Source organism: Adiantum capillus-veneris, chromosome 7, assembly GCF_014529385.1.
Source record: "Adiantum capillus-veneris isolate H3 chromosome 7, ASM1452938v2, whole genome shotgun sequence".
NCBI classification, from domain to species: domain Eukaryota; kingdom Viridiplantae; phylum Streptophyta; class Polypodiopsida; order Polypodiales; family Pteridaceae; genus Adiantum; species Adiantum capillus-veneris.
In genome coordinates this window covers 51,854,382-51,868,548 of record NC_140937.1, presented here as the reverse complement: position 1 = coordinate 51,868,548, position 14,167 = coordinate 51,854,382, and the positions used below count along the sequence as shown (strand labels likewise).

At 41.5% G+C, this 14,167-nt stretch overlaps 1 protein-coding gene across 1 annotated transcript; it reads left to right on the top strand.

The window, feature by feature from the left end:
* The first annotated feature begins 10,547 nt into the window (after positions 1-10,547).
* LOC147453849 (uncharacterized) lies at positions 10,548-12,938 on the top strand. Its single transcript, XM_086517212.1, has 2 exons — positions 10,548-10,893; positions 12,673-12,938. Exons 1-2 carry the CDS (start codon positions 10,702-10,704, stop codon positions 12,754-12,756), a joined length of 276 nt encoding a protein of 91 aa, XP_086373338.1. The 5' UTR covers positions 10,548-10,701; the 3' UTR covers positions 12,757-12,938.
* Positions 12,939-14,167: the final 1,229 nt, after the last annotated feature.

Here is a 14,167-nt window from a genome sequence, read left to right as displayed (position 1 = left end):
GTACTAGAGTAGTTGTTTTAACCTTAGTCATAGCTAACTAATTGATAGACTCACCCATAAGCTCAAAACTCTTGATTAATTAATTTACTCAAAGTGCAATTTATTTGTCCTTAATGGCAGTCTAACATTTCATAAATCTTGCATTTACTCATTTTCCATGTACTTTACATTCCCCTCATGATTTATGGCAATATAATTCCGCTTGCTAAAACAGTGACTTTGCCTTGCAGATTCAAATCTAGATGCTCTACAACATGGACATACCAAGCTTCAACTCAATAGCTTCCGAGGACGGAATCTACATCAGGAAGGGGGGCAATGTTAACCCTCGTGGCTCACGGACACCCTATCGCATACGATGGACACCGTAACCGTATTATTTATTTAAGTAGAGTCAGGCATCGGGCTTGTCGGTCCAATAGGGAAAGGTAGAGTGATCGCCGATGAGAGGCGCACTCTAACACGAACATGCTAGGGTTAGTTGGCTAAGCATGGGCGCCCAAGTGTGAATGGGGTGAGCTCACATAAAAGACAATTAAACCTAAAATTGAGTCATTCTCTCATTGTGCAATAGAAGCTGCTCTTGCTCCATCTCCACCTTCTCCTTCACCATCTCCTTGTGTGTGTGCGTATGAGAGAGAAAGAGAGAGAGAGAGTGTGAGAGTGTGTGTGCGATCGAGCGTTGCGGCGGCACGACGGCGGCGAGGCGGTTGAGCGCGGCACGACTGCAGCTTCTTCTTCATCGCGGTGAGGAATCCACTACGAAGGCGAGCGTAGAGCGGTGAGTGACACACCCTTTGCTCTCTTGAGCTTGCTAGTTTAGGCTTGTTGTGTGCTTGGAGCCATTTGTGGCTCGCACACGGTGTATCGGCAAGTCCTTTTCTTCGACAGTGCGGCAAGGAGCGCACAGAACCTTTCCCTCAAGTTTGGTGCAAATTGGGCCTAAAACATTGATTGCAATCCATGTACCTCAAGGGGGAAAATTTAGCAAGTTCAAAGTCTATAGTGCTTCAAGTTCAAAGTCTATAGTGTTTGTAGAAGTAGAAATCATCAAGTGGTCAAGAAATTGGGGCAATGCAATTTAGGGTTTTTTCTAGAAGCAAAGGCTTAGAGAGTAAAGTGAACTTTTAGGATGCTTCAAAGTGTAAAACTAAATCAAGAAATGCTTGCCTACTGGGCAAATCTTGTCAACTCAGCCAGGATGGCCAAATAAACTTAGAACAAAGTGGAAATTGATAAACAAGTAGACTTGGGGATAAAATTCAATCTCAAGGCATTACATCAACCTAAATCAACTTCTGCTAGCCACAATAATCAATCAAACTAGGCACCACAAAACCAATATGGCAAAAGTCGGCAACACTAGGCTATAATGCTGAGAAATTGGATAACTTAGGAAAAAATAGATCCAAATTTGAAAGGATTCCACCAGTGTGCTAAGATAGGCTATAGGAACATGTCCCCAAATTTTCACTTCCAAGTGTGACCAAACATGGATCATGATCCATGTACCTTTTTCAAATTTCCAAACCAAAACCAAGCCATCAAATCCTAAATGCCAAATAAAGCCTAACCCCGAAGTTTCAAGTCATTTGGACATCAAACCCTTGTAAAAGTGCTAAAAATCTCTAAGTTTGCGAAAAAAATTTCAAATTTTGGCTTAGATCCCAAACGAGTGATCCAAATCCCAAAAAATTTCAACCATAGCATCCCAATAACAATCTAAATCAAATGGTGAAAACAAATTTTGAAAATGTGTTTCAACATGGATTGTGATTAATGTACCTCTGACCCAAAATTGACCTGCAACACTTTGAAGTAGTGTTTGTAGCTGTCTTAGTCACACTGGTGAAGTTTGGTCAAATTTGGAATTGTTTTGATCAAGTTATGCTCATTTTTCATTTTATGGTGAAGTTTGCACTATTTCAACTTTTTTACAACTTTTGAATGAGTTTGTGGACCTTAAAAAACTGACCTTTTGGTAGAAAGACACCACACGGAAAGGTTAAAACAGAATGGGAGGCTGCACCATACAAAATTATAGACATCTCTTCCAACAAGAAGACCCATGTGACAGATGAGGAGCTGACAACAAACATCTTCATCGGGAAGTTTCAAGCTACAGATGACACCAAGGTCAAAGCCACAATCTTCCCTAAAGATTTTTGGACCTTACATTAGAAGCAGAAAAAGTACTAGACAGTGCGAGGTGCCTCCAACTAGAAATATTTTTTTGGATACCACCATGGGCCACATATTTTCAAAGAGCCCACAAATTGATGAGCTTCATCCAATACAATGGAGAAGCCCCCTTACAGATAAATACGGGGCATCAATCGGAGTAAAGATCATTGATGAGCTTACCAACCAAGCTCTCCATCTCCCAACACGAAGTCACAATCTCCTCCATAAGACGAGAGCAGCTGACAATGACAAAGCATTTGTCGAGTAGCAGGGGCACATGATCACATACAAAGATCTTATCTATTTAGAAATTGAGCTACCCCTCAAGTCCCATCTCCCAACACAAAATTTTATGATTTTCAGTCTTCCATAAATCCCACATATGATCTCCAATTTGAGTGGAGATCGTAGATCTGCAATCTACGCGTCAAGATCTTTCCATAGATATGCTACATGATATGGTTTTACCCGCTAGATTTTAAATTCCATTTTGGGGCTAAACTTTGAATTCAAATAAACTAGCCGTTTTACCTATTTGAATTCAAAAGCTGTCCTTTGATTACTTTCTTAATACTAAAGGTTTGACTTCCTTAAACTGCCAAATAAAGAGGCCCTCCTAGACCCCATTCTCTTCCTAATGAAGAAGTGGCTACATTGTTGTTACCACCCTTTCTTTGAGAAGCAATAAAAGCCTGTTCAACTACACGCTGCCTAGTCCTGTTTTTTTTCGAAAGTGACTCTTGCAACAAAAGTGTGCATAATGCATCAAACTTGACAACTTCAGGATTTCCTTGGGTCATAAGTCTCCAAGTACTAGCAAAAGTAAGATCTAGTAAGGCATCAAGAACAATCTGCACAAGGGAACTGTCTGAAATGACTTCACTTGCAGAAATAAGTTGCTCATTGATATTATTGACACCAGCAAAGGAAAGTGTCCAAATCATCTTCCTCATGCATAATCTTCAATTCCAGCTCTTTATGCAGTAGCAAAGCAATTTTAGCCTCTTTGCGGCTTGCATAAAGACCTGCTAGAATATCCCAAGCCTGTTTTGCAGATTTCGTTGAACGAATGTGAGGAATAATGGTGCGCTTCACAGACAACACAATCAACGTATGAGCCTGCACATCCTTTACATCCCAACGAGCTTGTTCTGTCGTAGGCAAAACAACTCTAACAGCAGCAATCCTTGCAGCAAGATCTGGAACATCCTCAATATCGCCTACATCCTCAAAACCAGGACGTACATCAATGCCCTGCACAATATTCCAAATGCCCTTTGACACAAGAACATGTTGCATCATGTAAGCCCACATAGGGTAATTGTCCCCATCCAACTTGTTCTCAGTAGCAAACATGTTGAACGCATCTGTGTTGTTGTCAGCCATGGAAAATGTATGTACCTAATGTGAAAACTGCCCAAAATGAGGAGAAACTGAGTGAGACTAGCACGTGCTATATAGCACAACCCGCAGACTGTATGGGACCTGTTATGCAAAAAATAGCAATGACAAAAATTTTGCACTAAATGACGAAATTGCTTGTGCAGACCTGCCTGTAGTGGAAACGGAGGCCAAAATGAGCTCGAATAAAAAATATGAGCAGACTGAGCTCTACGAGTTCTCTCAAAGTTTTGTCGACCTGCAAACGCTTGCCAAAGCTCACTGAAATCGGAGAAAGTGAACAGGTGTGTGTTGGAGCTACTAGCGACTAAGCCCGGGAGGACGCAACCTGCTTTGATACCAATTTTTGGAATGAGGGTTGTAGAGAAACACACACAGCTTGGAGAAGACGAAGGAAGCTCAAGGCACACAAGTGACAGTATGTTACTTAGTGTGCAATGGAAAGATAGATAGCCCTAGAATGAATGGGCGTATATACAATGCACGGGGGAAAACCTCCTAAAGAGGGAAAAAATGCCCCGGCGGTCCTAGTGTGTTCACACACATCACTACTGCATGTATATGGTAACAGCTTACAAGGATTGCCTACCAGACATTGGGTATGATTGAAGATTTTCTCGAAGCAAAATCATAGCTAAAACTATTGCTTAATAAAAAGCATGGAGTAAGATCAGTGCGGAAGCTCGTCCACCATGCCAACAAAGAGAAGGACAAGGGGGCAAATCTCAAGAGCAAGTAAACTTGATAGCGAGGCTATCGAATCAAACTTCGAGTAGGGTGGAGAGATCAAAGGTAAAGAGGATGTACCCTCTGAGTACCATTCCTTAGAAGACAAAGCAGATGTAGAAGTTTCAATGATCAGAAAAGATCACAATTTGATTAGATTCCCAAATCCTAGGACAACGATCCATGGAGGAAGCCAAACAATGGGAAGAATGACTTTCCAAGATATCTGCAAAAAAGAAAAAGATGGATGAAGCTATGCAAAGTCCACCTCCCTCAAATGAAGATGAAGATGATATTGATCTTGATCAAAAGATCAAAAATATCAAAGAGGAATGATGCCAAAAGGTCCAAATGGATGTTAAACTAGTTGGGTCCTCTCTTCAAAGGATCCATGATGTTATTAAAAGAAAATAAGAAGAAAGATTGAAGAGGAGACTAAGCACCAAAATACGGATTTTGAATCTCCCATAGATTCTCTAAGAAGCCAGTGGTCTATGGAAAAAGATGCTACCAAAGATATAGCTACAAAAACAAAAAAGGATGAGCAGAAGCAGAAAGAAAAGGAGCAGTATGACTCTACCAAAGAGCCATCCCTCCTCCTACGGATCAAGATCAAGAAAAGACTGAAGATCAAGAGGAAAAGAGAGAGTTTGAAGTGGAGAAGAAAGGTTTTGAAACAATAAAGCAAGACCAAAACCGCAAAGAAGACCAAAAGCAACCCGGCGAACAAAGAAAAGATGATCCACCAAGGAAAGACCAAGCTCCAAAGACTTCACAACAAAGGAAAAAACAAGTACGAAGGGAGGTACCACCTTTGTCAAAAGAGGATGCAACAGCCGCCGAGAGAATCCTATGGGATTTTGATATGAAGAAACCCTAGAGATGATTGAATTGCAATTCAGATGCCAAAAGGTGATCTCTAAAGGCTAACATGGAAATATAACAATTGAAACAACAAGTAAGCAATCTACAAGTGGACAAAGATAAACTCCAAGAAGAGCTAAAGAGAGAAAAAGCAGATATGACAAGCATCTATCCTGATTTGGAGAGGCAAATAGAAGCCAACACTGAAGTTCAGATACAACAACAGGCTTTGGAAGAGGTTCTGGAGGACCAAACAAGGAAGTACTCAAAGCTATGTGAGTCTTATGACATGGTGAAGCACACGCTCTCCACCTTCCTGACCCTTGAAGAAGTGCTCGCACCAGCCTCAACATCTCAAGCAACTATCGCAATTGCTGAGGAGATGAAGGCCTTGAAATCTAAACTAGAACAAAATAAGTTTCAACAATAACTTCTCATGACTAGATTAATGACAACCAACTCCCAAAGAGATCCGAAGTTCAAAGAGTTGAAGGAACAGCTAGCAAAATCACAAGACGGCCTCAAAAGCCAAGCAAAAATCGACATGAGGGAGCTTCAGCCCAAAGCTTTGGAGATCAGTGCCTTATAGTCAAAAGCTATTGTGCCCATCACTTAGACACAACAGATGATAGAATTTGAGAGTACGGACTTAACCCTAGTGGACATTTCAAGCACATCATCTAGGGAATATTTTCACAACTTTGAAGAAGAAAGAGAATCCACAAATGCAAGAGATGGATTGAAGACATGTCAAAGGGATCCTATAAGGAATATATGAGATACGAGCTTACAGTACTCGAATCGGTAGCACTTCTCATGGTCAAGCCATACGAGCTTGTCAAGAATTTTGGACATGAGATATTGGCACTCCCTCTCATGAAGCAAGAAGCACCCTTATAAACACTATGAAGATGTGCCAGTAACCACTGATCAAGTGCTCTTCATCCTAGAGAGCCAATTGTTTTGGAGAAATAGGTGGTTTGAGAAAACTCCCCAAGATGAGACTACTTACATAAGTGTTTCATAACATCTCGGGATCGACCGAAGCTACTACTCAATCCCAAGACGGTGATCTTGGGAACCCTACTACACATGGAGGAGTTGAAGGTTATCGGTTCTAAACTATCAAGTCCCCAAGCTTGCCAACAAAAACACACCCACTGAAGCATATGTAGTCCACATAATGAAGGGAGTAATCACTTTGATGAGAGATGCACCCGATCTCACATGCCAAATGCTCACAAATATTGCAAAGATGATCATCACCTGCATAGAAGCATTTGAAGATAGCGATGCGATGAAACACCCGTGGTAGGTGTTTCTTGAAGACATAGAGGGAATCAGCTAGAACCTAGAAACCAATTTCCCCTCAAGGAACATGCTTATGGGCATGTATGTCCAGCCAATATTCGTCCCCTCTCATTACATGTAGAATTTTGAGGAGGCCTTCATGACAACCATCTTCAACGCTCTCACCAAGGAATTTCAAGCCAGGAACAAAGCTTACCCAAGTACACTTCTAAATAACCCATTCAAAGATCTATCAGTCAAGACTGATTAAATGCTTGAGCTGCCAAGTTCAACCAAATCACCAAGACATTAGAGAAAAGGCAGCTTGACTACTAAAGAACAACAGCAAGTTGCACGAGGACATACAATGTCTAGGAAGGGGGAAGTGTTTGGTCAATGCAGTTGACGGGTGCCCTCCTAGCCGACCACACCCTTCCAAGTCACAAATTTTGTTGTAATTTATTCTATTCTTATGGAAAAGCCTTGTAAAAGAGTCTCTATGATTTTTGTGCCGAATGTTGTACACCTCGAGTTGTATTATTTGGTCATGAGCCCAAAGCCTTCTAAGTCCACCGTTGGCCATATGGAAAGCCCGAAGTATAAATCTCAAAAAACCCTTAGTTTGAACACATTGTAACATTATCCAACATTTTCTAAAGAGCTTTTGTATGTAGGACTGTGAGCGGCTACTCAACAACAACTTGTAATCAATGTTTCTCATGATCTGGTAATTAGAATTTGATTCCTTGAAGTGCATTGTGTTCCTTATCTCTTGATCTTTCATTTAAGTACAATCTTTTTCATTTTTGTTGAAAGCTCATGACTATGTGTCTGTGAGTTATATCTGCAAATTTGAGTGCCGAAATGGTTTTTTTAATACATTTTGACCATAGGAGAATGTTGTTAAGCCCTAGAGAGACCTATCTAGACTGTTCTATTGCAGTTTTTACAACTTGAACAATGATGGATTTGGATTTGGTATGTTGTTGGATGACCTCCAAATTTTGCAGATTAGTGACCTTAGGCCTAATATAGCTTCCCCTAAAGCTTTATTACAATCTGAGTACATTTGGTCAACTAAATGGCGTGATGACCTTGAGTGGTGAGATAGGATATAGGCAGGTTTCCAAATTAGAGAATGATGGTTTGCTGGTTGTGTTGGCTGGCTAGCTTACTGCGTTCACCTCTTGAGTTTGACACCCCCAAAGAGTCTATGTGCCCCATCCAAGTCACTTCCATGAGCATTGACATTATTATGTCAATGCCAAATACTTGTGCTACAGACGTTCGATTGCGGCAATCCGCTAACACACACACACACACACACACACACACACACACACACACACACACACACACACACACACACACACACACACACAGCCTTAATTGAGTTTGTATAAACATATTGAACAAATTAAAAATATAATGTGAAAAATGAGATAAAATACAACAAAAAAGACCAATTTTATTTCTTTGTTTTTTTTGAACCTACATCATGGAGTGCTTGTCTTTTTGTGACCTACATCAGCTAGTATGGAACAAATGGCGGGCCTCATGCCAAGGTTCAAAGGATTTTATAATCTCTTCAAAAAAATTCACCCCTTGATCTAATCTTAGGGCATAGTGGGATAGGACTAACCCATGGTTGTTGCAAAGGCATATAGAACGGCCTCACAATCCACGAGTATGCACACTAGTATACATTTGTTGGTATTGAGAGTGGGGGCATCTTCACTATGGATGACACTCAATGCCTTGCCCTTGAATAGCTTTACACAACCATGCTTCAAGGACTCTACATGAATACCTCAAAGAATGGATAGTCCCATGTGACTCAACTAGTTCCACAAGGAGCTATCTCTACCAACAAGCACATTGCAAGAGCCTCCAATTTGTAGAGCAAACTTATCAATGTGGTATATAGTTTGAAAACATTATAAAGAACATCATCACTAAATGTAAGAAAAGTGCACAATTGTTTAGGTTTAAGAATGTTTTACCTCATATCCTCACCCATTTTCTCGAGAGCCTTCCTTCTAAGGTCGATGCTAGAATGATTTTCTCCACCCATTGGAATTAGTAGTTTGTGTGGGTGGAAAGCACTTTTTGGCACACTCTCATAAAAGGAAGCACATAATTTATCTCCACCAAGATGCTTGCCATCGTTTGCACCAAATTTTAGTCATTCTCTGTAACATTTAATGGCCTAGTAACTTGTGTGTAGCGGAAAATAGCATGAACATAGTGAGCATTTCATTACAATAGATTCCTAATGAGAATAACAAGAGTGCTTGGGTGGGGAGAGCAACAAAAAGTATAACACCTAGTTAGATAGCATGAACAATACTTCAAAAGAGAGAGAAATTAAGCAATTGACAACAGCTGAGGACCGGCTCCATGCAAATCCGGTCTTCAACTGTTGCCAATTGCTTAATTTCTCTCTCTTTTGAAGTATTGTTCATGCTATCTAACCAGGTGTTATACTTTTTGTTGCTCTCTCCACCCAAGCACTCTTGTTATTCTCATTAGGAATCTATTCTAATGAAATGCTCACTATGTTCATGCTATTTTCCACTACACACAAGTTACTAGGCCATTAAATGTTGCATTCTCATTCAGTAAGAGTCTTGCCAAGAAATCTTCTTCAAAGATTTCAAATTGTGTTGGCACTTCCTTTTTTCGGCCAATAACTAGGAGATGCACCGGAGGAATTCTACTTGCTGACCTCTTTGTCGTGCGTTTTCTTCAGCACGTCAACGTGATTCCAAGCATGCTCTGGAATGTAGTTGCTATTGACATCCCTATTAAGTGCAAAGGTCAAGTCCTCCTAGTCTTTGGTGCAGACGTTTCCTTTCTTGATGTGAGTCCATGTCTCTTCATACACTCGCAAAAGAGTGTGGATGCTCTTATGATCCCAATGGGCAATGGCTACTCTTGGCCACTTGGTGCCCTTCATAGTTTTCGTGGTCCCTTGGGGTGTCCCCCACTAGTGTAGAAGTGTCCCCAACCGGTGCAGTCGTGTCCTTGGGATACACGTCCTCTTGTAATCTGTTGTGCGTAAGTGGGGAGTCCTAAAGCATAGAGGATGGATGGTCACTTGGTGCCCTTCATAGTTGCCGTGGTCCCTTGGGGTGTCCCCCACTAGTGTAGAAGTGTCCCCAACCGGTGCAGTCGTGTCCTTGGGATACACGTCCTTCCTGTAATTTGTTGTGCGTAAGTGGGGAGTCCTGAAGCATAGAGGATGGATGGTCATCCTCGACGGGTTTTTTGGAAGAGTGGCCATTGCTTCATCCATCATCCCCATGAAAGAGAACTTATCAAAGATGCTCTCTTGTGAAAGAGGATATACTCCTCAAGATCATCGTGGAGGCCAGTTTGCAATGTTCTTCGGTGGATTGCCCAACTTGGTGGAGAGGAGGTGGACTTTTTCCCTTGCCTCGCCCGCAGTTAAGCTATGGGTGGTGTCGACATCTTGGAACGATCACAACATTTATCCTCAATCACTTCATGCATGGATTCGTCGGCAAGGTTTTGAGAATTAATTTGTATTGATCGTTGATTGGTGACCACAAGTTTAAATGTATGATGAACGTGTGTGTGATTGTGTGTGTATATGTGTGGGTGTGCACGCTTGTGTGTGTGTCTCAGAGGGACATACTTGCTAAATATCTTGTGGCCAGTTGCTATGCGCTCCTTGCTGAGGACACGGCGCTTCGTTCCACTTGCTCATAGGAGGACAATAGTTCGCGTTTTGAACGAACGATTCCTCAAGAGCCACATGAATTAGATCGTTGGCAATGTTAATTGATGAAGGTCGGGATAAATATGCGGCGGGCCCATGCAAATATCGAGGACGAACGCTTATCATGTGCGCGTCACGAGAGAGAGAGAGAGAGAGAGAGAGAGAGAGAGAGAGTATTTCTCGATTCTCCTCTTGCTTGCATAATGTAAAACCATTCGCATTCAGCCAGAAAAAGTTGCGCTATCAAATTCTCAATGTCCACCTTGGTGCCGTTGAGAGAAGAACACGTGGCGAAAGCGATCACACCAAGCCATGTCGACCACCAAAGAAAATGCTGCAGATAGAGAGAAGGGGGGAAGAGAGAGAGAGAGAGAGAGAGAGAGAGAGAGAGAGAGTCGACTGGAAGGCTTCTGGCTTTTCAACAACAGTCGATTGAGACTTGTGCTCCTGGGGTTGTGCCCTGCCTGCAGCTTCAGAAGAGACCCGAGAGCATGTCGTCTGCTAAGCCAGGCGGGAATGGGAGTAAAGACGGTGTGGTGGCAAAGACGGCAGGTGTTGCCATTCTCTGCGGCGTTGCATGGAGTGTCTACAAGACGGTGAAGCCGCTTCTCTGCAAACCCAAGTACACCACCTACCACATCGAGAGAGGGGACACTCTCTACTCCATTGCACACCGTAATGGGGTAAGCTACTCTCATTTCAAGCCGTTTGACAGGGTTATGATTGTGTTTTTCCCTGCAATTTTGCAAAATTGTGATGGTGGGCAGTTGTGCGCTGCCCTGCCCTCCGTAGAACGGTGGCAAAAAAATGCTCAGAAAAGGGAAGAGAGTGAAAGTAGATGGTAGTCCGGTGCATGTACTCGACAACTCACACATTCATGCATTCAAGATTGCACATTGTCTTGGAATGAGTAGTTTTTAAATGCAGATATGAGATGGGCCATGCTAGTATAATCACACCCAAACAATCAGAGAAAGAAGGAAAGAGAGTGAAAGAGCTATTGTGCATGTTGCCATGCGTGCACTCACAAGAAGCTTTAGAAATTTTCTCATGTAGGAAAACAGAGTCTTTTCCAGTGTTTTTCATACAATGAATAACATCATGAGCTTCTGCTCGAGAGGCACCGCATACCTAGCTAGGTACGATTGGGGGCAGGGGACCACCGGCCCCCCCACCGGGCCGGCGGTCCCTTGCCCCCAATCGTACCTAGCTAGGTATGCGGTGCCTCCCTCACAGAAGCTCATGATGTTGAGGTAAGTCACAATGTGGGAACTATTGTGAGACTTTGTCCAAAACTTCTTGCGACTATAAAGACACAAGCATTCATTGTACAGCATTTGGATTGAGCAGTTTTTAAATCGTCAGAATGCTGCCAATAGTCTTTGACCATATGTGGCTTGGCAATCATTGGATCATACGTTTTCCTACAGTTTTGTTTCTGGCAATTTACTGACCTGCTATTTCCTCTTGTGAGCTTGAAAGGAAAGGCAAAAAGTTGTTTGTGCATGTATGAGTAATTATCATGCGTGGAAAGAAACACACGATTTTTTTCTTGTCAATCAAGTCCTCACAAATACACGCACGCGCGCTCATACACACACTCTCATACATTAGTCACTTTGGATGATCTGCTTGTGTCATTATGTGTTCTTAAGTGTTTCTTTTGTCCCTACAAAGCTCAGAAACTTCAACACAATCAGAACTTTACACGTTCTGCAATGCAGGTTCTGAGAGAATATACTATTGTTAAGCACACAGTGTGTTCATTTCTGGTTGTGAGCATTAGAGACACTATTGAGAGATTGATGATTTTGATAACTAAGGCGTAAGTTACAAACACGTGTAGGCAATTACAGGCTGCAGCAGATTTTTGGCTTAAATATGTAGTTTGGACATATAGGCATGTGCATGCACAAACAGGCAAGCTGCCATTCATTATTTCTTCATGTAACTGGGTGGGCCAAGTGTGTATGTATTTGCACGCGTACTGTGGTTGTCTTCTTCTGTTCATTCATGGATGTGGGAAAGATACATTTACTCGGCCTTGCATGTTTATGGTCTAAGTATCCATATACCTCTAGATGGTGCTCGATTTTTGTGAAGATAGCTGTAGAGATTACTCTACGCTTATAAGAGTTGCCTTTCCGCCAAGCACAAGCTGCATCATGGCTAAGCTTTGAAAGGTGATATGCATGTATCAAGTGAGGAGTGCCGATGGATAGTACTAGATGTTTCCAGAAGATAGCTGTATTCATGCGTCTTCACTCGGTGGCTTACTGCTCCTATGAGAGTTTCTTTTTGGTGGTTTTTGTCTAACACAAGTTGCATTGTGGTGAAGCTTTTGAAGGTGATAAGCATGTATCCGCTTCTGTCTAGATAGTACTAGATGTTTCTAGAAGATAGCCATATTACTCAGATGATTACTGCTCCTAACTAGTGTGTTGATGATGTCTTCATGGCAGGTTTCAGTGCACAATTTGAAAGTTGCAAATGGATATGATGATGATGATATTTATGCGGGTGATGTCATGAGCATACCCAAATAAGGCTTTGAATGTATACATCTCTCCCTGCTTGGTTTGCGTGCCTAGGTGCATCGGGCCGTTTGTGTCAGCAACACCTGATTGCAACATTTGTGGTGGTTGGGTGATTAGCATGCATAGTTGTAAACATTTCCCAGCTTTGTATTCATTTGAGATAAGACTACTCAAGAGATCCAATTTCTCTAGGTGTTTTTGCCTTTTTGTTTGGTGTTACAAGGGTCAAAGGTTAACTTGTGAATTAAGAGAGGGAGGCTGGGTCATTGTTGCAGGGAACTATCATATCGATCCAAGTGTGTTAGGCTGTCAAATGATTTGCGAAGCGCCCTACTGTCTGTGCAGCCCTTGCTCCTCTGTCGTGGCATGCATCCTCCTTCTCCCTGCATTCCTTTTGCGTGCGCCGCCCGCCCTTGGCCTCCTTAGAGAAGGTAGGAGAATGGCCTACATGTTATATTTTGATGATTCTTCTGTTCATATCTTTAATGGCTTCATGTAAAGTTGTGATGGTTTAGTTATATTTTTTTATAGCAAATCGCACAACTTCCTTTTGGAGAAAGACAGGGTGTAGGTTGAGGAAATTTAGGTCCATGTGCACAAGAAAAACCTTAGTGACAACCTTACATCTTTTGACTTTTTTTTTCAAATTTTGTATGTTGTTGGGGGCTGGGTAGGGGGGGCACTCCCTGTGTCCATCTCCATACTTCTTGTCATATCTATAATATGTATGAAGCAGCTTAAAATTTTCAAGGAAGGAGAGACCCTCCATGTGTCACCGATTGCTTCAGTTAAGAGAAAACCTTATAAAATCTCTCATTTCGTTGAAGTTCAGAATGTTGGAATGTTGGAATTTGTGAACCTTTCAACTTTTAACCTTTCAAGTAATAAAAAAATAGATTGACACTACTTTTTCAGACTTTCATTTTTCTTTTGAAAGCCAATTGAAGGGTGGTTCAACTTTGTTTTTGTAAAGCCAATGACAATAAAAGTTTAGAACTTAAAAAATTGTTCGTATGTACGTAATTAATATTTTTTTGATTTATTTTAAGACGATCTTAATAAAATTTGGTTAAAATTTTGCCATTAATACATTAAATCTTGATTTTCAATTGAAGGGTGACTCAACTTTGTTTTTGGAAAGCAAATGGCTATAGAAGTTTAGAACTTAATAAATTGTTCGTTTGTATGTTATCAATATTTTTTCGATTTACTTTAAGACGATCTTAAAATTTGGCTAGGATTTTGTGAAAAGGCATGCGTGCGCGTGTGTTTGTGTGTGTGTGTGTGTGTGTGTGTGTGTGAGAGAGAGAGAGAGAGAGAGAGAGAGAGAGAGAGAGGTCTCAAAGAGAGTGCCGATTTTTTTTTTCTTGATCGAAATAATTTCAAAGTAAATCTATACATATATAATGGAGCTTAAATT